This window comes from Pseudorca crassidens, chromosome 4 (assembly GCF_039906515.1).
Source record: "Pseudorca crassidens isolate mPseCra1 chromosome 4, mPseCra1.hap1, whole genome shotgun sequence".
Taxonomy (NCBI): Eukaryota; Metazoa; Chordata; class Mammalia; order Artiodactyla; family Delphinidae; genus Pseudorca; species Pseudorca crassidens.
This window is the reverse complement of record NC_090299.1, coordinates 151,909,559-151,934,315: the sequence shown is the minus strand read 5'-3', so window position 1 is coordinate 151,934,315 and position 24,757 is coordinate 151,909,559. Positions and strand designations below refer to the sequence as shown.

Below are 24,757 nucleotides of genomic sequence, written 5' to 3'. Positions count from 1 at the left end.
CATTTTCTTAAGTGTTTTTCTTGAGCTTTTCTGTGATTATACAGACATATATATATATCTATATATCTATATATATATATTTCCATCCCCTGTTTTTACACACTGTTTACACCTTGCTTCTTCTGATTAGCAGTATATCCTGGTAACATCTCATTCGATGGCATAAACATTTCCTTGCTGTTTATTACAGCATGGTATGTGATTGCATGAGTCCATCAGAACAAACGCTTAGAGATGGATATTTAGGCTTTTTCCACTCTATTCTTACTATAACAGCACTGCAATAAATATCTGCTACAGTTATCAGTTTGCTCATTTACAAGTACATCTGTTCAATAAATTCCAGCTAGAGGAAGTGCTGGTAGAGGTATGTGTGTGCATTTGATAGATATTGATAGATACTGTAAACTGTTTTATGTGGTAGCTATATCGATATACACCCCCTTGAGCAGTATACCTGTCTCCACCAGACGGTCACCTCCAGAGGTGTTATTGATCTTTTTGATCTTTGCCAGTCAGACAGGAAGTGCCTTATTTTGCTTTAAATGGATTTTCTTATTAGTCCCTATAACAATAAGTACAATTATCATTACCATTTTCTATATGAGAAATTAAAGCTTACAGAAGTTGGGATACTTGCTCAAAGTTACTCAGATAAAAGGTGGAAGAATCAAGATTAAATTCACCCTTGTCTGTGTCTTAAACAAAACTCCTAACCATTAAGGAACACAGCCAAATTGTCTTGAAACTTAAATTATATTATAATTATTTTTGATGATTCAGAACTTAATTCAAAAGGTGCAGCAGGATTTTGCAGTATCTTGGTGTCAGCATTATCACTATAATTATCACTGAACAATAGACGTGTGTCCTAGTTTAAAAAGCATCCTTGTAGATAGAAGGCAGGTAAACCGGCTTCAGTGGTCTTATATGCTATCACGAATTCTGAAAAATTTCACCGCACTCCCCAAAGCTTCAGCCCTCATAATCCACACCCAGTGGCTTGGTTTCACAGCTAGTTGAACACAGAAGGATGAACTTATATTAGCTGAAATAAAACTTCATTAAGCCTAGGATGCTGATGTCACAGTAACATGCTCAAAATCTAAAAGATAACACGAGGATTACATAGCACCTTTCTTCTCCATAGTTCAAAGTGCTTTGCAAATATTAAGTTCAGGTCTTCCTCACATGTTGACGGAGTAAAGTCTGCAAAACAAACAACCAAAACCATGTGACTATTCCCTGTCACCTCCTGACTTTATTGGAGAGACGGTATGTGGAGTGGAGAAACCAACTAGATGGGAATCATGCGCTCACATCATTCCAGGCTGCAATTTGGAGACCTCACATACGCCGGTACTGGTGCAGGTTTGACTTGTTTGCAGCTCTCAGTGGCGTGTTTGAGGTCTCTGCCTGCCTGGAGAGGTTTCACAAAGAGGAACCACTGTCACCACAAGCTCAGCTCAGAAGCCATGAAGTCTGCCCAAGAATCTCCTGGGAGGCGTTTCATGTCGACGGAGAAAACATGGAGCATTCACCAAACGGTGCGGGGCAAATGGGGGACCATCTGTAAAAGCAATAAAGTCGGACATGTAACGCACATCTTGTACCAAAATGAATTCCAGATGCATAAAAGATTTAAATGGAAAAGAAAAAAGTTATCTCAGATGGGAGAGGGATTTTATAGTATGACACAATACTCAGAACCCATAAAAGAAAATATTAATGAAATAGACTTCCAATTTTTAAAACTTCTGCATAGAAAAATCATAAAGTCAAAGATGACAAGCTGGGAACATTTTATTCTGTAGACTGAAAAAAAAATGCACAATGTGAGAGTTGTGAGTTAAGTTTTATTTGGGGCAAAAGGAGGACTAGGGCCTGAGAGACAGCATTTCAGAGAGCTCTGAGAAAATGCTCCACAGAGGCGGGGGGAGGGGGGAGGTCAGTATGTACGTGACTCTAGTGAAGGGGGGACGTGCAATCAAGCACACATTTTGGCAGAAGTTTGCTGCTAGTCTCGAGGACCAGATGTCACCATGAAGGATTTTAGTGCTTTTCTAGGTATGAGAAGATGCAAGAAACTGGGTTCATAAAATCTTCTCCTGAAAATATCTAACTATCTGAAGACCTGTTCTGCCAGTTTCTCCCAGAGCACAGAGGGCCTCATTCCTGATCTCCAGCCTGAACTCCTTTTAGGGGGTGTTGAAGGTCAGCAGCTGCTGCGCCTCATGATTTAATCCTTGTAGAGGGAGCTGGCAAGTGCCAGTTTGTAGTTGGCAGTTCCAGCTATTATCACAGGCAAGTACTTACTTCTGTAGTTCACAAAGAGCTGCTACAAAGTAAATGAGAAGACCAACATCCTTAGAAAAGTGGCTGAGGAATATGAACTTACAGCTTTCAGAAATGGGAATATAAATGGCTCCTTTTTTTAATGTAGTAGCATTTGTATTTTATTTTCATTTATTTTTAATATCTTTATTGAAGTATAATTGCTTTACATTGTTGTGTTAGTTTCTACTGTATAGCAAAGTGAATCAGCTACACATATACATATATCCCCATATCCCCTCCCTCTTGAGCCTCCCTCCCACCCCACCATCCCACCCCTCTAGGTGGTCACAAAGCACGGAGCTGATCTCACCGTGCTATGCGGCTGCTTCCCACTAGCTATCTATTTTACATTTGGTAGTGTGTGTGTCCATGCCACCCTCTCACTTCATCCCAGCTTCCAATCCCCCGCTGTGTCCTCAAGTCCGTTCTCTACATGTGTGTCTTTATTCCTGCCCTGCCACTAGGTTCATCAGTACTGTTTTCTTAGATTCCATATATATGTGTTAGCATATGGTATTTGTTTTTCTCTTTCTGACTGACTTCTCTCTGTATGACAGACTCTAGGTCCATCCACCTCACTACAAATAACTCAATTTCGTTTCTTTTTATGGCTGAGTAATATTCCATTGTATATGTGCCACATCTCCTTTATCCATTCATCTGTCAATGGACACTTAGGTTGCTTCCATGTCCTGGCAACTGTAAATAGTGCTGCAGTGAACACTGTGGTACATGTAGCTTTTTGAATTACGGTTTTCTCAGGGTATATACCCAGCAGTGGGATTGCTGGGTCATGTGGTAGTTCTATTTTTGTTTTTTTAAGAAACTTCCATACTATTCTCCACAGTGGGTGTATCAATTTACATTCCCACCAACAGTGCAAGAGGCTTCCCTTTTCTCCAATAAATGCCTCTCCAGCGTTTATTGTTTGTTGATTTTTTGATGATGGCCATTCTGACCAGTGTGAGGTGATAGGTACCTCATTGTGGTTTTGATTTGCATTTCTCTAATGATTAGTGATGTTGAACATCTTTTCATGTGTAAGGCCAGACACTATAAAACTCTTAGAGGAAAACATAGGCAGAACACTCTTTGACATAAATCACAGCAAGATCTTTTTTGACCCACCTCCTAGAATAATGGAAATAAAAAATAAACAAATTGGACCTAATGAAACCTAAATGCTTTTGCACAGCAAAGGAAACCATAAACAAGATGAAAAGACAACCCTCAGAATGGGAGAAAATCTTTGCAAATGAAGCAACTGACAAAGGATTAATGTCCAAAATATACAAGCAGCTCATGTGGCTCAATATCAAAAAAACAACCCAATCCAAAAATGGGCAGAAGACCTAAATAGACGTTTCTCCAAAGAAGATATACAGATTGCCAGAAATGGCTCTTAAACTCATGTTCAAACTCACGTGAGAAAAGAAAGGCAAATTAAACTACACTGTCTCAAGAATTCAAAAGCTGTTAACAGCCTCAATTGGCCAGGCTCTAGGGGAAACTTGTATGCTCATGCTGGTGACAGTAATTTGGTCAGATTTAGGATTTATGAAAACTCAAAATGCTTATGCTCTTTGACCCACCAATTCTACTTCTAGGGGAATGGAAGTTTGAAGAGGGTAGTCAGGAAAGGATTCGATGGAAAGGCAAAGTCTGAAGGAAGTGAGGGAGTGAGCTGCGCTGATGCAGTGGGAAGACCAGCCCAGTCAGAGCACCTAAAGCTAAGATGAGTGGAGGGGGGCAGGGGTGGTAGGAAGAGGGACGGGGAGGGAGAGGCAGGCGGGTGGTGGGACAGCAGGAGGGCCAGTGTGGCCAGAGTCGGGAGAGCAAGGGGGAGACCATGCGGGAGATGGCAGAGAAGTTTTGGGGGAGCAGGACAGAAACACACATACACACATATGTATACACATCTGAATATATACATATATATTCTTTTTCAGATTCTTTTCTGTTATAGGTTATTACAAGGTATTGAGCATAGTTCCCTGTGCTGTAGAGTAGGTCCTTGTTGTTTATTTATTTTATATATAGCGGTGTGTATCCGTTAATCCCAAATTCCCAGTTTATCCCTCTCCCCCTTCCCCTTTGGTAACCATAAGATTGTTATCTATGCTTGTGGGTCTGTTTGTTTTGTAAATAAGTTCATTTGTATCTTTTTTTAGATTCCACATATAAGTGATATCATGATATTTCTCTTCGTGTGACTTACTTCACTTAGTATGATAATCTCTAGGTCCATCCATATTGCTGCAAATGACATTATTTCATTCTTTTTTATGGCTAATATTCCATTGTATATATGTGCCACATCTTTTTTATCCATTCTTCTGTTGATGGACACTTAGGTTGCTTCTATATCTTGCTTATTGCAAGTAGTGCTGCTGTGAACGCTGGGGTGCATGTATCTTTTTGAATTACAGTTTTGTCCAGATATGTGCCCAGGAGTGGGATTGCTGGATCATATGGTAACTCTATTTTTAGTTTTTTAAGGAACCTCCATACTGTTCTCCGTAGTGGCTGCACCAGTTTACATTCCCACCAGCAGTGCAGGAGGAAGGATGTTCCCTTTTCTCCACACCCTCTCCAGCACCTGCTGTTTGTAGACTTTGTGATGATGGCCATGCTTACCGGAGTGAGGTGGTGACCTGCACTTTTGAAAGCTCACCCTAACTGCTGTGCTAAGAACAGGGAGCGGGATGGAGCAGTTAGGAGCGATGGGGTGAGGCGCGAGATGACAAAGGGTGGCATCAAGATGACAGCAGCAGAGGTGGTGGGAAATATCCAGACTGTGGGTGTGTTGTGAAAGTAGTCACTCGGATTTATGACAGATTCTACGTGGGGTTGAGAGAAAGAGTCTAGAATGACTCTGAGATTTCGGACCTGAAAAACTGGAAGGGTGACCTTCTATGAACTGTGATGAAGGAGTCTAAGGGGGAGCAGACTGGGAAGGAGCTCAGGTGTCCAATCACAGGCAGGACCACACGGAGGTGCTCGTTAGACACGCAAATGGAAATACCAGCTCAACAGCTGGCTATGGGAATTTGGGGTTTGCGGGAGGGACCCGGGCCGAAGCTCTAAAATTAGGAAGTCAGCACATGTAAAATGGTCAGCAAAGCCTGAGAACTGGCTGGATGAGAGCATCAAGTTAGTGCATGTAGAGAAGGGAAATGGAAAAGCATCCTCCAGTGCACCAACACGTAGAGGTAGGAGTGGTCAGAGGAGCCACAGAACAGACGGGGAAGGAGCAACAAGCGAGGCTAAGAGCAGAACCCAAGGATGGAGTCCTGCGAGCCAGACATAGGAGGTCACCCAGGGGGCACAGTGACAAGTTCCCACACTGCCGTTGGAGCGGGAAGAGGGGCCTGAGAACAGGCCATTCCGTCTGTCGTAGCGATGTGGGTCATTAAGGAGCCTGACCACACACAGTCTTAGATGGTGGGAGGGTGAATGCGAGACCGAGGTGGGTTCCAGAAAGCAGAGAATCAAGCCCCAAGATGTTACTACCGCTCATCCAGAAAAAGAATGAAATAATGCCACTTGCAGCAACATGGATGGACCTGGAGATGAGCACACTAAGTGAAGTCAGCCAGAGAAAGATAAATGCCATGTGATATCACACTTATATGAGGAATCTAGAGTAGGACACGAATGAACTTGTCTAAGAAACAGAAACAGACTCACAGGCATAGAGAACAGACCTGTGGTTGCCAAAGGGGAAAGGGGGGGAGGGATAAATTAGGAGTTTGGGATTAACATGCACACTCTACTGTATATGATACAGATAATCAACAAAGACCTACAGTATAGCACAGGGAACTATATTCAATATCCCGTAATAAACCATAATGGAAATGAATATGAAAAATATATATATTATATGTATTCTATATGTATATAACTGAATCACTTCTCTGTACACCTGAAATTAACACAACATTGTAAATCAACTTTGATTTTTAAAAATGGAAAAAAGAAAAGCTATTACTATCAATTTACAGGAAATATAAGAGAGACAGGAACATGCTGGAAGAGTCATGAGGATGCAGTAAGCCGAATCCAGAACGTGGGGACTTCCACGGGGAAAATGAGCTTTGTATAAAAAACCAGAAAACATAAATGGCATGAAAAGGGGAGGGGGCGAAACTGTTAGAGACGAAAAACCACCTCTAAATACAACATGTTGAGTGCCTGAGTTGAGCCAATCTATTATAAAAGAAAGATGTTTTTGAGACAAACTAGGAAATTTAACCCCTGATCATGTATTTATTGTAGGTTTGTTGCATGATACGGGTATTGTGACTGGCATCTTTTAGAGTCATTATGTGTTAGAGATGTACAGTGGATGATTTACAGGTGAATGATACGACGTCTGGGATTTGGTTTAAGATACTCCAGATTTAGGGAAGGCAGGTGCATGAAATAAGATTGACAAAATGTTTACAGTCTTTGAAACTGGGTAATGATATATGTCTTTCTACCTTTGTGTATGCTTGAAGTTTTTCAAAATAATTTAAAACAAAAAGACAAAAGCTAAATTCAAGACATATAAAAAAGCAGCAGCAGTGCTGAAGGGATAGCCATAAGGAAAGGGCTCTTGAAAGGCTTTTTAGATTTTTTTCTAGGTGGGAGAAATGAAGGAACATTTGTATGCTATGGGGAAGGTGAAGCAGAGAGAGAAAATGCGATGGTGCCGGAGAGAAGGGAGAATGGCTAGGGTAAAGTCTCTGCATAGAGAAGAAGTTTTTGAGATCTGGTGCAAACGTGGAAGAACGGACCGGTCACCCACAGTAACAGGAGGTGGGCACGGGTGCGAGAGGCTCGGGACATAGGAGACAGGCGCGCCTTGAAATCCTGGAGCTTTCAGTTCCTTCAGGGAAATAGAACGCAGGGTCACCAGCCGAGCGTGAGGCTGGGGATGCCCTGTGGGAGGTCTGGGCAAGGAGGATGGTTTGTCCTGGAGGCCGGGCGAGGGGGAGGGATGGTGTGATTACCAGGCAGCGTTCAAAGCCTACTGGGAGTTCAGTGTCCAGAAATTAAAGTGAGCCTGATCGGCAAGAGTTTTTCTCTGGCCAGAAACCATGGATGAGCTCAGGGGAGGGAGAGGTGGAGTTTCAACCAGGCTTGTGGTCTTGCCAGGGGAGTATTCAGACGGGAGACAACCAAGGGCGTTGAGAACTGTATTCTTTTTTTTTTTTTTTTTTTTTTGCGGTACGCGGGCCTGTCACTGTTGCGGCCTCTCCCGTTGCGCAGCACAGGCTCCGGACGCGCAGGGTCAGCGGCCATGGCTCACGGGCGCAGCCGCTCCGCGGCATGTGGGATCTTCGCGGACCGGGGCACGAACCCGCGTCCCCCTCATCGGCAGGCGTACTCTCAACCAGTGCGCCACCAGGGAAGCCCCGAGAGCTGTATTCTTTAGAGTCAAGGTAGGCTGCTGTAACAAAGCAATCCAACATTAATTCTGAGACTTAAAGCAGATTTTATGTCTATTTCAAGCCACAGACCGAAGTGACCGTTCCAGGTTACTGGGTCTCAGCTTCAGAGGATCCTTTAAGGGGCAGAGGGAGGGGCTTTCTCTCTCGTTTGTCTTTCGTGATAGGGCTTTGTTCCCATCTGAATCGTGGGTACTGGGAAGCAGGCACATCTTTACCCGTTATCAGGAGGGGAAAGAACGCATGAGGAGAAAGCACTGCGCTTGTTTTAAGGGCCCAGCCTGCAGGGGTCGCACATCACTTAGGCGCTTATTCCGTTGGTAAAAGGTTGGTCCTACGGCCACATTTAAATCAAGGAAGCCCAGGAAATGTCGTGTATATGGCCAGCTGTGTGCTCAGCTATAATTCTAGCATCTTGGAAGGAAGGAGGATGGATAGGGCAGGTGGATAATTAGAACTCTCTGCAAGGGAGTGAAATAGTAATTGACCAAGGAAAGTATGCTAGGTAAGGAGGAGAGAGGGGGTCCGGGGGGCTGAGCCGTGACTGGGAGGTGGTGGGTCGAGGGGCTGCAGACCTCAGCACAGGAACAGGGTGTCAGGGACCAGAGGCGCCGGGGGTGGCAGTGGTGGTACCAGAGCATGCTGACCATTGAGAGTATGAGGTCAAGCTCTAGGGTGTGATCTCACGGTGCATGACTGACCCAGGCAAAAGCCTAGGAAGAAAGGAAGTCAAGGGGCTGAGGGCTGGAAAGCTGAAGCCCGAGCCAAACGGATATTGAAATGACTTAGAATCATGACAGGACTTTTCCTGGAGACGAGGACAGGGCGCCAGCTGCTAAAATCTCTGAGAAATAAGGGCAAAGGGCAGTGAGGCACAGGAGGTGGTGTATCTGATGACGTGAGATTCAAAGCTGGGGATGGGGGGAGGGGAGGAGTTCGAAAGTGGCCTCGAGGAGGAAGGAGACCCCAAGTCCATGCCACGCGGCTTACGGGACCTCAGCTCGCCGACCAGGGCTTGAACCCAGGGCCACGGCAGTGAAAGTGCCAAATCCTCACCACCAGGCCCCCAGGGAACTCCCCAGACATCCTTCTTACAAGAAAATTTTAAATGATCCTTAATGTTCAGTGAAAATAATGTTTCTGGAACCCTCACAGGGGGAAAAACTTGAGCATTTTTCTCAAAGCCTTAGGAAATGAGAAGCAAATATTTATGTCCTCTGGGTCCCTGAGTGAACCCACACTGGGAGACTCTGTCCAATATCCAGGTCATTTTGTCTCTTTAGTTAAAAGAAATATATCAAACGGCTTGTCAAATCTGCCATGCGGTAGAATCAAGCCGCACTATCATCCAGTTTTAAGGAACTATAATTCTTTTGAATCCTTTCCAAGAATCTCTCCCAGATCATTCCTGTCGCGTTTCTAGTTTATGAATCAGGACTTTCATTCATTGATTTCTTCAACAAGTATTTCTTTCCTTAACCGTTCCAGCACAGCTTTGTCCTAGGCACTTAGGAGGTTATAAGGCAGTCCATTTCCAATCCCACAAGGGTTTGCAATCTATTTGGGATGGCAAGAGGAAAAAAAGAAAAAGGAAGGAAGGAAGGAAGAATGCGTTTGAAGTGGTCAAAATATATGTATCTTAAATTCAGAAAAAAATATGCGAAACCCATGAAACAAAAACTATGAAACTTCATTGTGGGACATGATACAAGGCTTGCAGAGGTGGAGAGACTTTCTGAGTTCCTGGATGGGAAGAGTCAGTATTGGAACAATATCAAATATGCCCAAATTCATCTAAAATGCAGTGCACTTCAGTAAACATCCCAACCCAGATTTTTACAAAATTGACAAGTTGATATAAAAATGATTGGGAAAGGTAAATAAGAGCCAGAAAAAATTTTTTATGAGAATGAGAGTAAGTGAGGGACTTGGCCCTTGAAAATTTAGAGGAAATCAAAATATCCTCTAAATCTATAATGACGAGAGTCTCATAATTGACTGAAAAGGAAAAAACAAATACGTAGAAGAGAATAGAAAGTCCATGAAAAACAGTTGAAAATTAATGTTAACTTCTAACAGTGAGTTTTTCATATGTTGGACACCAGTCTAATTTTTAATGTTTAGAACACAGTGATTTTTTTAAAATTTGACTTGGAAAAAATTATAATGCTGTAACAAAATTCCTTCCATTCTCATCTACTTATTTACGTAAATACAGTTTCTCAGCGTTTACGTCTATAACAACAAAGGAAAAGTATGAATTAATGTTGAACCTGTCTGATTCTTGCAATGAGTAATATTTATCCATAAGAGTGAATAAGGTGAATCTTAGCTTTATCTGTCATTGAGAAATGCATTTATAGCACAATTTTATTTTTTATGTTTAAGAATTATAAATTTTTGTTATATTGATAAATTTTGAACTAGAATGATAGGATATTTTAATTTAGAGCTTCATTAGCCCAGAAAATTAAATTTATATACATATTTTGTTACAGAGTATAATTGAATAATCAAAAATTTTGAAGTATACAGATTGTTTTACATTAAGATAAAATTATGTGGGACAAGTGAAATAGAAATATTAGTTCAAGGCTATCAAAAAATGATGCAAAATCTTTGCCTGTTAAACAAGAGGTATCATGCAGATTTCATTTGATATTTTATTGTACAGTATATTGATATAATTGCTTATGTGATTGTTTTTCTGTAATAGTTTGTCTTGTGAGAGTAGTTAAAAGGATAAGATTCTAGTGCCAGACTGATGGTTTCTAATCATTGCTTGGCTTTTCATTAGCTGTGCACAGCTACTTAACTGCGTGTATCAGTTTTCTCATCTGTAAAATGGGAGTGATAATACTACTTCCCTCATAGAGTTGTTGCCAGGGTTAAATGAACTAACAACAAGAAAATGCTTAGGACAAGGTCTGGGACACAGTAAGTGTTACGGATGGCCTTGCTATTATTTTTAAGAAATAGTGTGCCACACCTAAGAATATCAGAGATGACTGATCTATTAATAAGAAACATTTGATATGCAAATTGGCATACAGTCTGCTTAAATAACTAACAATTGCCATGCTATATGTTGTTATTCATTCAACAAATACTAACTTGGCTACTGGTTTGTGCTGGTCTATGTAATGTATCTTTTAAAAATATTTTATACTTTTTATAGTCACTAAAAAAAGTAACTGCTCTAACTTCTTAATGTATAACAAGGTTTAAAGGAAACGTATGAATCCAAATTTAATTCCTTCCAGCAATTAATCTGAAATCATATTTTGCTGTCTAGTTTAATCCAAATCACAACTCATGAACTCCTCTTGTGTTTTATAAAGACAAAAACAATTTTTAAAAGGTTGAAAGGTTAAATAAATTTGAGAAAGGCTGGTTTACACCATAAAGTTACTAAAATGTTGAATAAAAGTACAAGGTTGTCAAAATACCTGCATTAACTTTTCTAGTTGGACTCCAGCACTATTTATGTGGCATTATTATATAAAGATACCACTGAATGACAACATATGCACGTTTTTTCCAACTGAATAAAATTTAACTATAGGCTTGGTCAACATCACTGGTAGGTGCCAATGGATCCACATTAACTTTTTCAAGCCACTGGTTTTTTTTTAATTGAAGTATAGTTGATTTACACTTGTGTTAGCGTATCAAGCCACTCGATTTATATTCAATGCACTGAAGTACTAATGCACTGCTATCCGCCTTGGCAGTGCTAAGCAATGGACTGAAAATTCAGCCAGTGCTTTCCAGTCTATAACATTAATGAGTTTTACAAAGTATTTAACTCACTACAACAATAATTAGCTGTGCTTTTGACCTTAATTAATGAATGGAATCTCAATTATTCTTGGAAGGAATGCAGACAGAGAACAGCAATGCTTAAACTTTTTTGGGTTTGGGGGCATCAAAGAGAATCTTAAAAGTATGGTCTTTCTCCAAAAAACTGCACATTCTTGCAAGACTTTGTGTAGAATTTCAGGGGATCTGAGTGATGTTTCTCAAAGTATTGTCCACAAACCATCTGCATCCAGTTTTCTTTTTTTTTTTTAATTAATTAGTTTATTTATTTTTGGCTGAATTGGGTGTTCGTTGCTGTGCGCGGGCTTTTCTCTCGTTGTGGCGAGCAGGGGCTGCTCTTCGTTGCGGTGCGCGGGCTTCTCACGGCGGCGGCCTCTTTTGTTGCAAAGCACGGACTCTAGGCGTGCAGGCTTCAGTAGCTGTGGCACGTGGGCTCAGCAGTTGTGGTGCACGGGCTTAGTTGCTCCGCGGCATGTGGGATCTTCCTGGACCAGGGCTTGAACCCGTATCGCCTGCACTGGCAGGTGGACTCCTAACCACTGCACCACCGGAAAGTCCTCGCATCCGAATTTGTTGAGGTTCTACGTAAAGTTCATTTCCTGAGTCCCACTCTCACTAGATTGGAATCTCACAAGATCAGGCCCAGAAATAGGACTTGAACAATGTCCACAAGTGAGACTGTTTAAAAACAAACTTTACTTTTTATCAAAGGAAAACACACACACACACAAGCACATTCATATCTATCATTTAAAAAGTCAAATAGTTTCCGAAGAAGATATACAGATTGCCAACAATCACATGGAAGGATGCTCAGCGTCACTAATCATTAGAGAAATGCAAATCAAAATTACAGTGAAGAGGCTTCTCTGGTGGCGCAGTGGTTGAGAGTCCGCCTGCCAATGCAGGGGACACGGGTTCGAGCCCTGGTCTGGGAAGATCCCACATGCCGCGGGATGTGAGCATCCCGTGTCACACCCGTGAGCCACAGCTACTGAGCTTGCACGTCTAGAGCCTGTGCTCCACAACAAGAGAGGCCGCGATAGTGAGAGGCCCGCGCACCGTGATGAAGAGTGGCCCCCGCTTGCCACTACTAGAGAAAGCCTTCGCACAGAAACGAAGACCCAACACAGCAAAAATAAATTAATTAATAAACTCCTACCCCCAACATCTTCTTTTAAAAAAATAATAATAACAATGAGGTATCACCTCACACCGGTCAGAATGGCCATCATCAAAATATCTACAAACAATAAATGCTGGAGAGGGTGTGGAGAAAATGAAGCCCTCTTGCACTGTTGGTGGGAATGTAAATTGATACAGCCGCTATGGAGAACAGTATGGAGGTTCCTTAATAAACTAAAAATAGAACTACCATACCACCCAGCAATCCCACTACTGGGCATATACCCTGAGAAAACCACAATTCAAAAAGCTACATATACCACAATGTTCACTGCAGCACTATTTACAATAGCCAGGACCTGGAAGCAACCTAAGTGTCCATCAACAGAGGAATGGATAAAGAAGATGTGGCACATATATACAATGGAATATTACTCAGCCATAAAAAGAAACAAAATTGAGTTATTTGTAGTGAGGTGGATGGACCTAGAGTCTGTCACACAGAGTGAGGTTAAGTCAGAAAGAGAAAAGCAAATACTGTATGCTAACACATATATATGGAATCTAAAAAAATAAATGGTTCTGAAGAACCTAGGGGCAGGACAGGAATAAAGACACAGACGTTGAGAATGGACTTGAGGACACGGGGAGGGGGGAAGGGTAAGCTGGGACGAAGTAAGAGAGTGGCATGGACATATATACACTACCAAATGTAAAATAGATAGCTAGTGGGAAGCAGCCGCATAGCACAGGGAGATCAGCTCAGTGCTTTGTGACCACCTAGTGGGGTGGGATAGGGAGGGTGGGAGGGAGGGAGATGCAAGAGGGAGGAGATATGGGGATATATGTATACCTGTAGCTGATTCACTTTGTTATAAGCAGAAACTAACACACCCTTGTAAAGCAATTATACTCCAATAAAGATGTTTTAAAAATAAAATAAATAAAATAAAAAGTCAAATAGTACTAAAAGGCTTTATAATAAAACCCAGCGGGGGCTTCCCTGGTGGCGCAGTGGTTAAGAATCCGCCTGCCAGTAAAGGGGACACAGGTTCGATCCCTGGTCTGGGAAGATCCCACATGCCACGGAGCAACTGGGCCCGTGAGCCACAACTACTGAGCCTGCACGTCTGGAGCCTGTGCTCCGCAGCGGGAGAGGCCGTGATAGTGAGAGGCCCACGCCCCGCGGTGAAGAGTGGCCCCCACTCGCTGCAACTGGAGAAAGCCCTCGCACAGAAACAAAGACCCAACACAGCCAAAAATAAATAAATTAAAAAACAAACAAACATGGGTCTCCTGCCCCACCCTTCCCCACAGCCAGTCCCAGCCCTACAGGTTACCACCTTCAACTTTTCTAGCTAGCTTCACTGATATCTTCCTCCATCTCTTTAAAAAGTTATATGCTTCTGTCACTGTTTCTTGATTTGCCTATTTAAGTCCTTGTCTCTTGACTTCCCGCCATTGTGAATAAATACTAGACTATCCCTCCCTTACCCCGACCCCACTTTTCTTCTTCCCTCCCCCAGCATAGTTACGTATAATTTTTGTTAAATCAATAGCTGACGTTACATTAGTGAGACTATATAAATATCGGTCACTCAGTGACCAAGAGCCAACTAACGCATTGCAACCACTTTTTCTTTTCCTGCACACGCTTTCTTTTTTTCTGAAGTTAATAATTGCCTCATTTTATCATTTGTTTGGTTTTCCAGCTACCTATCGTTAATTTTTCCCCAATGCTCCAGCACCTCTGCCATATACTTATTAATAATATACTCCTTACACTCGAATACTTGGTTCTGTTTTCCTTAGCTACCTCTGGAGCCCCTTCCCTTCTCCTGCCCCTAGCCTGTTGTTTTCGAGAGGTCCTGGGTCGCCCTTCCTGCCACCTAGCTGCTTTTTTTCCTAGTATCTTGTTGCCTGTATCTTCCCTTCTCTTGTTTTAATCCCCTATTTTGCTAACATACGTACATCTTCCAGCTGCCTGAAAAAGAATGGAGGTACAATGTTTGAGAACTTGTGTATCTAAAAGTGTGTGTATTCTACACTACTGATTTATGGTTTAGTTTAGTCCAGGATCCTAGGATGAAAACAGTCTTCCCTCTGAACGTTTAAGGTGCTGCTCTGTTGTCTGCCACCATCAAGAGCAGCTAGAAACGGCTCTGATGCTGTTCTGAGTCCTGCTCCTTTTTTTTTTTTTTTTTGCGGTACGCGGGCCTCTCACTGCTGTGGCCTCTCCCGTTGCGGAGCACAGGCTCCGGACGCGCAGGCTTAGCGGCCATGGCCCACGGGCCCAGTCGCTCCGCGGCATGTGGGATCTTCCCGGACCGGGGCACGAACCCGTGTCCCCTGCATCGGCAGGCGGACTCTCAACCACTGCGCCACCAGGGAAACCCCCTGCTCCATTTTTTGATTAGCTTTTCTCTCTGAAAGGTTTTACAGTTTTTTTTCCCTTATCCAAGATGTTCTGAAATTTAATGATGAAATGCCTTGAAGTTCAAGGACATGTCCTGTTCTGGGCAGGCCCTATCCATGTGGGGACACCTCTCCTTCAGCTATGGGAAATTTTCTTTTATTATTTCTTTGATGATTTGCTCCCCACTGTTTTCTCTGATCTCCTTTCTGAAGCTCCTATTAGTAATTCTCTGGATGGATTCACCAACATTCTCATCTTTCCTCTTCTATTTTCCATCTTTCCCAACTTTGTCCTTCAGTTCTTTTCACTGAATATTTTATTTACATCATATATTTAATTTTCAAGAGAGCTTTCTTGTTGAGTGTTCTTCTTTCATCGCTTCCTGTTTTTGTGTTACAGGCATATCTGACTTTGTCCCTTTGATGCTATTAATCAATTACAGCTTTGAAGTCCCTTTCTCCTTGCATTGTCTGTTTGCTCCAGTTCCCTTTCACTTCTGTGTGTATTTTCCTTACCATGTTGCAGGTGTTCATCACATGGTTACCGATTCCTGGACTGCCCCTCATACTGAGGAGTGAGACTCTAAGCATTTTAGAAGAAATTCTCTGTGTGGAGTACTGATTTGTGAAATCCACAAGCAGGTGCTCTAGTAGAGGACCGGCCTTCCACTGGGCTCCTGCCACGGCAGATGTCTGGAGAGCTTTTGTCTGCCGCCATCCTCTCCCTCTGGCCAGGCACTCACCTGATGCCCCTCTTTGGCCCACGGATGGATAGATGGTGCCTGGTAGTGCAGGGTGAGGAGAGAAGGGCCCTGGGGTCTAACTAGTTCACATGTAGACCTTCACCCATCTTTCAGGGACCCTCACCTCCCAAGTGCGGAGGCTTCAGAGTCTCGGGGGGGCTGGCCTGCGTCTTCATTCTTGGGTTTGAACTCCTCCTCTCTGATCAACTAGTTACTCCTCCTTCATCCACTTTCCACCTGCAAACACTTGTCCTTGGCCAAATGTTTGTGGAAATCTCTCCTGCCCTTTGTCCTTGTTCCTTGCAGGCCGACACCTTCTTATTCCTCTGCTGTCGTTTTAGTGGGCTTTGAGGAAGGGGAGGTGGGGCAGAATGTGGGTGGGCAAGTCCCAGTTTGAAGCAGAATTCCAAAGTAATTTTTGTGCAACAAACAGGGAAGAGTCAGTGGCTAGGGCACAGGTGGCATTGGCACACCAGATGACTACTGGCTAAATACGAGAACTGGATGAATTCACGTAGAATTCACGATTGAAGAGCAATGAAGTATGATGTCTGTTGAACTACTGACTTAAGCGGTCATCAGACCCCCAAAATAAAATCCCTGTCAAATGAACAAGTGAACAAAGAAGAAAAAAAAAAGAAAGAAAAAGGAAGGAAGGAAGGTCACACACATGTTATGTGTAGCTATTTCTACTTACCCAGCTTGCAGATGGACACATGACCATAACATCTTTGTACCTCCCTGCATCCTCTAAATGTTATGCACTGTGTTTGAGTGTGAATGAGTGGGAGAGGGTTTCTGTATCGCTCCCAAGACCTCGCCTCTGGAGGTGAAATAAAGTCCACAGAATCTGAAATATGTGCATGAATTTAAGTGCCTGGACCAAAGTTACACACCTTAGAGGCATTAATAAATAGGTAAATATTACCTGAAAAGAAACTTTTTTTTTTAATTTGGAAGAAGGAGTGTCTTGTGGGCAGCTTTTTAAACTGAGAAGTAACAGTATCAGATCAACATTTTTACATTTAATTTGTTCAAAAAACCCCACATCCCTGCTACCGATTACCTCACAGAATCCACGTATGGAGCTGGAGATGCAAAAATCCATAATCCTCGGTCCTGTCAATAGTTGTATTCATGGCCAGTTAGGGTAATGCTCCTTCAAATGTAGGAAAATATGCAATAAAAAATTGAGTTTGCTATGTTTAAATTCTTTTTAAAATTTATTTAAAAATTATTTTTCACACAACTATGTATAACATAGACAACTAACAAGAACCTAGTCTGTGTATAGCAAAGGGAACTCTACTCAATGCTCTGTGGTGACCTAAACGGGAAAGAAATCCAAAAAAGAGGATATATGTGTATGTATGGCTGATTCACTTTGCTGTACAGCAGAAACTAACACAACATTGTAAAGCAACGATACTCCAATAAAAATTAATTTAAAAATTATTTTCACCATTCCTTTATTCTTGCCTCTTATAAACGATTTGCAAAATGACATCAAAATATGAAAACAATAGAGGAGGTCCATTGGTGATGACTGTTCCCCTGGTACACTGAAAGTTAAGCAGGTAGGGTTTACTTGCCTCAAATAACAAGCAATTGAGGACAGAAAACAGGACCCTCTCTTATACACTGCTTTTGGCTTCAGATACTAGCAAATTATCTCACTGAATGGGGAAGGTCAGCCGGGGTACAGGGACTGTGGCTCAATAATGTTATTGAGGGACACACCTCCCTGCTCTGGCTGGTTTCATGCTCAGGCTGCAGCAAAAGAACTATCGCGTTACACGTAGACATACAACCTCCAAAGGAAGGGAAAACCCCACCTCCCTCCTTATAGCTCTCTATGAAGAGTGCAGAAACTTCCAGAACACCTCCTTCCCCTCCAGCTCCTTTCCCTCTTGCCCCCTGTTCTCCATTAGCTCATTCCTGAGCTACCACCTTGCAAAAGCAACGGGATTTCCCGTAGATCTTTCAGACTCAGGCTGGGGACAGTGTCGGTCTTCCCTGAGGTGCGCAGGCCTGAGGGAGGAACGGACACCTGAACAAAACTGGGCTTCTGTTGGGAAGAAGGGGGTAACAGGTATCGGGTAGGCTACAGGCTCCACGACATTCTAATTGTGGAAGCAAAACACCTAAAGCAATTTGCAGAACTCACACTCAGACTGGAGGGAACGCTCACCGGGACTCAGAATGGAATAGGACCAGGAAGTCAGCCTTCCCCATCTGAGACCTATTCTGCGTCTCCAGACCCTCAGGATATTGTTTGGGTTCCTCCTCCTTTCCACGGCCGCCTGCATGAGCGGCGGGCAGATTACTGTCCAAGATGGAGGATGAGGTGTATGAGACTATGGAAGGACCAGTGCTGGAGCCTGGGACGGCGCTAAGCCTCAGGGCTGAAGCAGTGACCAACGGATGCCAGGGGACTCGAGGGGTTTCTGAAGAGGCCCGGAACAGCCAGGAGGAGAAACAGTGAAGCTGGGGTGCAAGGGCTGTCTGGAGCTGTCTCCCAGAACTCGGTGGGTTAGGATTTTTGTAACACTTAAAATCCAAAGCGAGAAAGGTGTGGCCAGAACCAGGATGAGGAACAACGTGGAGTTGAGAGGAAGCAAAGTGGGAGAAGGGCACCATTTCAGTTCCTTTTTTCTCCCCTAACTGAAGTGTTGTCTGTAGTTGTAAATGCACACTTTTCCTTTGCCCAGTCAGGTCCAAAATTGAGAAAGATGGCGGGGCAGGCTGAGTTTTTAATTGTCCCTTGTGGATGATCCCACAGACTTGGACAGGGGTGGGACAGGAACAGCCCTTGGAGGTGAGGAACCAAGGACACCATACCAAATTCCTCTTTGGTACGCTGTTGCAAAAGCTGCTAGGCACACCACGAGTATGCAGATTTTAGTTTTAAGAATAAAAGCTATTTTCTGACCAAGGATGGGGTAAGGAATGGTGGTGTGTGGCCGGCCATAATACGACTCAGGACCTTGTCTTAATAAAATCATAACAGATGAGACCAATACCTGAAATACAGGATACTGACCAGTACTGGCAGTCCTGTGAGGTAGATGCTTTCAATAAACAGAGAGAAACAGCAGAGCTGCAAATCAGGGTTCTGTGCACACTCCATCATGGGAAAGGATGAACCAGCATGAACATTTAATTCACCATTTTAATGGTGAAAATCTGAAGGAAAAAAAAAATGACTGCGTTTCAATTTCTACCACCTTTCCCATACTTTTGTGAAATTTCAGCACATCTTCACTCACAGCTAGCTTCCCACCAAGGCCAGAAACCTACGCAATAAAAAAATGATAATGCAAACTAAATTGGGCCCAGAAGAGATATGTTGGATTATATTTCTATTCATGGAAATACATTTGCCTTTTTGAGTCTCCAAGAGTCCTCCTTCCAACAAGTCTAAGAGAATCCAGGTGAAGCGCTCAGTGACCGCGGCTCATGCAGGACATGGTGTGGGTCGGGATCTCACCACCGTGTAAACGCTGGGCAGCCAGCGCTGGAAGGCTGGTCCCTCACACCGCAGCCGGGAGTTCTCACAGACCCAGGGAGGGGCTGGCAGCTGAGTGAACTCAGGTACCACGGTAAGACCTCCCTTCCCCACACCAAACAGCGTCTGCCTGGTATCAGGTTAGGATGTGCTCTGTTACATGATTAGGAAAGCAGTCCCTTGTTCTAAAATAGCTTAAGTTTCTAAGTCTACGTAGTGAATTCCACGTGCAACTTTTTACGTAACTATGGGATGGTGGACCAAGATGCCAAACAGCAAATTACTCGACCAAATATTAAAAAACCCCAAAACCTCATAAAAGCAAACCCGGAGAACTCTCACGTGGATCCGGCACAAGCGCCAGTGCCTGGGGTGTCGCGAGATTCCGTCCAATCAACCCCTGAGCGATGACCTCGTGCAGGAAGCCCGCTCCCCCAGCGCACGCCTCCCGCGAACGAGCCCGCGCACCTGCACAGGCGAGAGCCCAGGTTCAGCGGCTTTGTCTCAACGCGACAAAGACCCGCCCTGCAGCTCTCCGGGGCTCCGAGGGACGCAGCGCCCCGGGGACCCCCGCCGCCTTCGGAGCCGCGCCCCCCTGCCCCCTCCCACGGGTCCCGGCCCCAGTTCCAGCACCACCCCTCCACCCCGGCCCCCCAAGGGGCCCCGCCCCGCGTCCCAGCGCCCTCCCGCCCCCCTGCCCCGCGTCCCAGCGCCCTCCCGCTCCCCCGCCCCGCGTCCCAGCGCCCTGCCGCCCCCCCGCCCCAACACCACCGGGCCCCGCCCCCCGTCCCACCAACACCACAACCTCCACCCCAAACTCCAGCCCCCAGCCCTACCCCCCGGGTCCCCGCCGCCTGCCCACCAGGGCCCCCACCCAGCTGGCCCCGCACCCCGCCCTCGGGGCCCCCGCTTTAAGCACCGCCCCCTCCGCCCCCGCTCCCTCCCCTTTTAAGTGCCCTGCCCCCGCCTCCCCGAGGCCCCACCCCCCTCCCCCTTTAAGCGCCCAGCGCCCCCCCACCCGCGTCTCCCCAGGCCCCCTTTAAGCGCCTCGCCCCGCCCCCTGCCCCCCGCCTCCTGCCCCCCGCGGCCCCCGCCCCCGGATGCGGGGCCGGGCGGGGTCCCGGGGCCAATGGCGGCCGCGCTCCTCCCGCGCCGGCGGCGGCTCCTCCCGCGGGGAGAACTGTCAGCGCGCGGCGGCGGCGGCGGGCCAGCCCCGTCATATGACCGGCCGGCGGCCCCGGCGCCGAGCACAGCTGCCCGCGCCGCGATGGCCCCGCCGCCGCCCCCGGCCGCGCGCTGAGCCGGGCCGAGGCCGCGGAGCCGCAGCCGCAGCCGAGCCGCAGCGCCATGGCCCCGACTCTGCTGCAGAGGCTCTTCAACAGGAAGGGCGGCGGCGGCTCCGCGGCGGCGGCGGCGGCGGCGGCGGCAGCCCCGGGCCGGGCGCCCCGGGAGGGGCCGGCCTTCAGGTGAGGGGCCGCGGGACGGAGGGGCTCGGAGCGGGAAGGGACGAGGGGAGGGGCCCGCCCGGCACGCCGCCGCCGCCGACCCGGCACCGTGGGCCCCAATCAGGCGCCGCGCGGCGCTCCCCCCCCCACCCGCTTGGAGGTGCCGGGGCTCCGTGGGTACCCGCCGCGGGCCCGGGGGTCGCGGGTCGTGGGGGGCCTGGGGCGCCGCTGCAGCCTATTGTGTGGGAGACGCTGTGGCGCGAGCGCGGCACCGCCTCCTCCCTCGCCGTGGGACCGGCTCTCGGACGCGTGCCTGGCAGCGAGCCGCTTCCCCGCCGCGGGGCGCCGGCTGCGCGGGGCGTGTGCGGGGCCCGAGGTGCCCGCTCAGCGAAGCTGGTGCGTGTGCGCACGGACTGACCCCCGGTACGCGCCTCCGGAGACGCGCCGCGCGCCCCGGCGGCGCGCTGGCATCCTGGGTGCCTTCGGTTGCTTTCTCCCGGTTGCTCGCCCGGCAGCCTTGGGCGCCGGGTGTGATCCGATCCCCCTTTCACGGCCGAGGGAACGTTAAGTCGCAGAGAGCGCGACCCGCAGATGGGGGCGACAGACCCTGCATTTGACCTGCGCGCTTTGAGCGCACAGTCCAGCTTGAACGCTCTAGGCCCGTCCGCCCTCCTGGGCTAACTTTAACACGGGGCCTTAAAACGGCCTGTATTGCCTTTCAGCACGCTTGTGTTGAGAAGTTCATTTACTTCCCTGTAACAGTTTTTTCCCAGCAGGTGTTTTACTGAGCATCTACTTCCAACTTGGACACTCTGCTGGGTGCTTTTTGGCTAAAATGTCTTGCAGAAGGAGTTTATAATTGAAGTGTAGACCCAGGGTACTTAACCTTTCAAAAGTTTCAAGCGGAACTTTGACTGCATTTTGGGCCAAGTTTTGTGTTCTAGATTTTGCTCCGCGTAAATCCCATTCGCTGAAAGCGCCCAAAGCCCCTCACGGCAGTTACGTGAACGTTACCAGTCTTTTGTGACCGTGGGTGTGTGTGGGTGTGTGTTGTTATTTGGAAGGTAAGTTGTGAAGGCTTGACACACCTTCGTTAAATTCCCGTGTGTTCTGTAGGTGTACTGAATCGTTACAATTCAAGCAGGGAATTCTACTCCTTTCACTGCTTTGTGTACTAGTGATGCTGTGTTGCTTCTCAGAACTCGGTAGAATTACTTCTGGCCCAGGGTGTGTAATTTCTCCTCTTCCCTCCTGGTAACCCAGACTCGGTGGAGGGAACAAAGCCTGGAGAGGACAGGGCATGTGTTCCAGGTGTCTTTGCTTGGGCAGCCCTTGTCAAGGACACAAGAGCCCTCTGAATGCACGGTCGTGGTTTCCTGTGCTCTACGCTCACTTTCCCACCACCGTTTCCTCCATCTACAACTGTAAGGGAGTGTCTTTTGAACAAAAAAACTGTGGCTATATTTAGGGCCTGGCCATATTAGGGAAACTGATTCTAACTTTGTGGGAACATTCTCAGTGTAGTGTTCTGACTTCCTGTTGGTGTCTAGTGAAGAACACAAAATTGGGCCAGGGAATGGTTTTGGAGGTTTGTTTTTGTTGACCTCATTAGGATTTTCTGCAAGTTTGGGAGGTGAATGCCCAGGAGAAAACTGGAGGTCTCAGGGCCCTTCAGCAGTGTCCCTGCTAAGGGTTTCCCTTGGAAAACGAAATGCAGTAAAGACTCAGGAAGATGAGGGCCAAATCAACCGTGTCACACCACGTCGACCAAGGGCACCCGGGCGAGTCTTTCTTCCTGCTCTCCTCACCTGGCTGAACTCTCAGATGCTGTGCAGCCTTCCTGGGAGAGTGGAAAATTTCCCTCTCTCGCCCTACAGAATGATGACCTCGCACTTCATATCTATCCAGATTTAACAAAATAGGAGCTCGCATGTGCTTTTGGGGGAAGGGGTACCTCAGACAGGCAATGAGCTGCCCTTGGGGGCCCACTTTGTAGCTGAATAGATTTTCAGAAGTTAAGGTGCAATGCTTAGGTTGAACCTCTAGCACGCCTAACGGGAATTTGTATTTTAAATTGTGTCTGTGAAATTTGTCTTCTTTCCCCCCCCTTTGGCCACTCCGCACGGCACGCGGGATCTTAGTTCCCTGACCAGGGATGGAACCTGTGGAAGTGCGGAGTCTTAACCCCTGGACCGCCTGGGAAGTCCCTGATTTTGTATTCTTTAGTGCCTTTAAATACAGGCAGTACCTTGTAGATCTCGAGAATGAAAGGAAGATTCAGGCTGGCTTTTGGGCGGTTTTGTAGCATAGATCTCCATGCATTTTAGGGAAAAGCCTAAGTAAAAATAAGACCCAGTTTGTATATACATCTTTTTGTTTTAGAGTTCTTCTCTCTCTCTCCTCTCAGTGGTGGACTTTCACTAGTCATCTTAAGCCCTTCCTCCCTTCTCTGCAGTCGTGCCCTGGATGGTGCTCTGCTCGCCCTGTGCCCGGCCCTGTCACCTCCCCAACTTCCTCACCGTCCGCTCGTCCCTCCAGTTCGCACTCACTGGACTTGATTAGAGAGGAACTTTGAGGCTTGGTGTAAGTAGCTTACCTCACAGGTCATTTTCAGATCTTTGTGCTTCCCAGCGTTCCACCTGCAAAGGGTCATCACAGTTGGGATTCCTTCTTAAGTGTATTTTTTCAGGATCTCGACAAGAAGCCCTTTTCATAGCTTTGAGGAAAGAGCTTGCTAGGAAGACAGAAAAAGAATCAGAAGAGATTGAATTTTCAAGTTTGGGAGAAGGAGATGGGACACTCTGCGATTGTGGTATTTGTGAAGTGTAAGCTCTAAAGTTATAAAGTTGCATCGTGGTCTTGAAATTTGAGAGAATTCTCTATTTGCTGGCCTTTACAGTGCTTTCACTTTCACCTAATTGATATATACATACACGCACACACACACATGTGTGTGTGTGATATAACTCTTCTTTCCAGAAGGATAAACGAGAACAAAATGAGGTTATTTGTCTGGAGGCTCAAACAAGTAGAATTGGGTTCTTGGTTCCCTTGCATCTCAGGGAAGCATGTTCATTTAGGAACTTTTAAAAGCCAAGGTGTGCCCACTGACTTCTTTTTTTTTTTTTGCGGTACTCGGGCCTCCCACTGCTGTGGCCTCTCCCGTTGCGGAGCACAGGCTCCGGACGCGCAGGTTCAGAGTCCATGGCTCACGGGCCCAGCCGCTCCGCGGCATGTGGGATCTTCCCGCACCGGGGCACGAACCCGTGTCCCCTGCATCGGCAGGCGGACTCTCAACCACTGCGCCACCAGAGAAGCCCCCCACTGACTTCTTGAGCTGCATGTCTGGTTCAAGTTTGAAGTTTTATCTTAAGGTGTTTTTTTTAATGTCTCTGGTAAATTAGTGGACCAGTTTCCACCTCAAATGTGTATGCAAGAGGGAGGCGGAAGAGGTCACCGGTTAGGCAGTGTCTTATTGGGGACCAGTTAGACGAAGCGAGTAAGCATGCGTGTTGCTTGGGATGTGAGGGGTAAAGGAGAGCATCTCAGCCGCTTGGTAGGTGGCTGTGTAAATGCTGGGAAGGAGAGACCCCACCCCTGCGCCTCTCCAGTCCTGCATATCCGAGGCCACAGGGCCTAGTTAGTGCTAATCCAAACGGTTCTGTTAGAACAACATTAAGTCACCCGTTCCAGGGTTAGTATTATGTAAGCATGGTTTAATCCACTTACCATTGTTATCCAGTGGCGTCTGATGCTCGTCTCCTGGGCTTGCGGCTTTGCGCTCCGCCCATACAGACCAAGGTAGGACAGTCTGAGGACAGCAGGTCCTACGCCGAGATGCACGAACAGCAAAGAACGCACTGGAAACTATAACAGGAAGGTAATTCCAACGCGGATGAGGAGTTCACCCCTGCGTTAAGTACC

The 24,757-nt window shown here is 46.3% G+C and overlaps 1 protein-coding gene and 1 long non-coding RNA gene across 5 annotated transcripts in view; one reads left to right on the top strand and one right to left on the bottom strand.

The window, feature by feature from the left end:
* Positions 1-115: 115 nt before the first annotated feature.
* On the bottom strand, positions 116-19,997 carry LOC137224080 (uncharacterized). 3 transcript variants are annotated; one of them, XR_010943228.1, is made up of 5 exons: positions 19,716-19,997; positions 18,924-19,066; positions 16,947-17,039; positions 1,321-1,570; positions 116-1,209 (listed from the first exon to the last, which is right to left on the bottom strand). It is a non-coding gene; the product is annotated as an uncharacterized lncRNA (long non-coding RNA). The 3 variants fall into 3 exon arrangements; XR_010943229.1 differs by having other exon boundaries at positions 19,731-19,997; XR_010943227.1 differs by having other exon boundaries at positions 18,924-19,996.
* Positions 19,998-20,595: 598 nt separating this feature from the next.
* Positions 20,596-24,757, top strand: part of FNIP2 (folliculin interacting protein 2) — a 123,684-nt gene continuing 119,522 nt past the window's right edge. Inside the window, exon 1 of one of the 2 annotated variants that reach the window (XM_067737048.1) lies at positions 20,596-20,854. In XM_067737048.1, the coding sequence (XP_067593149.1) occupies positions 20,736-20,854 (119 nt within the window). In that variant the 5' untranslated portion in view covers positions 20,596-20,735. The remainder of the gene's footprint in view (positions 20,855-24,757) is intronic. The other variant, XM_067737050.1, reaches the window with a different exon arrangement.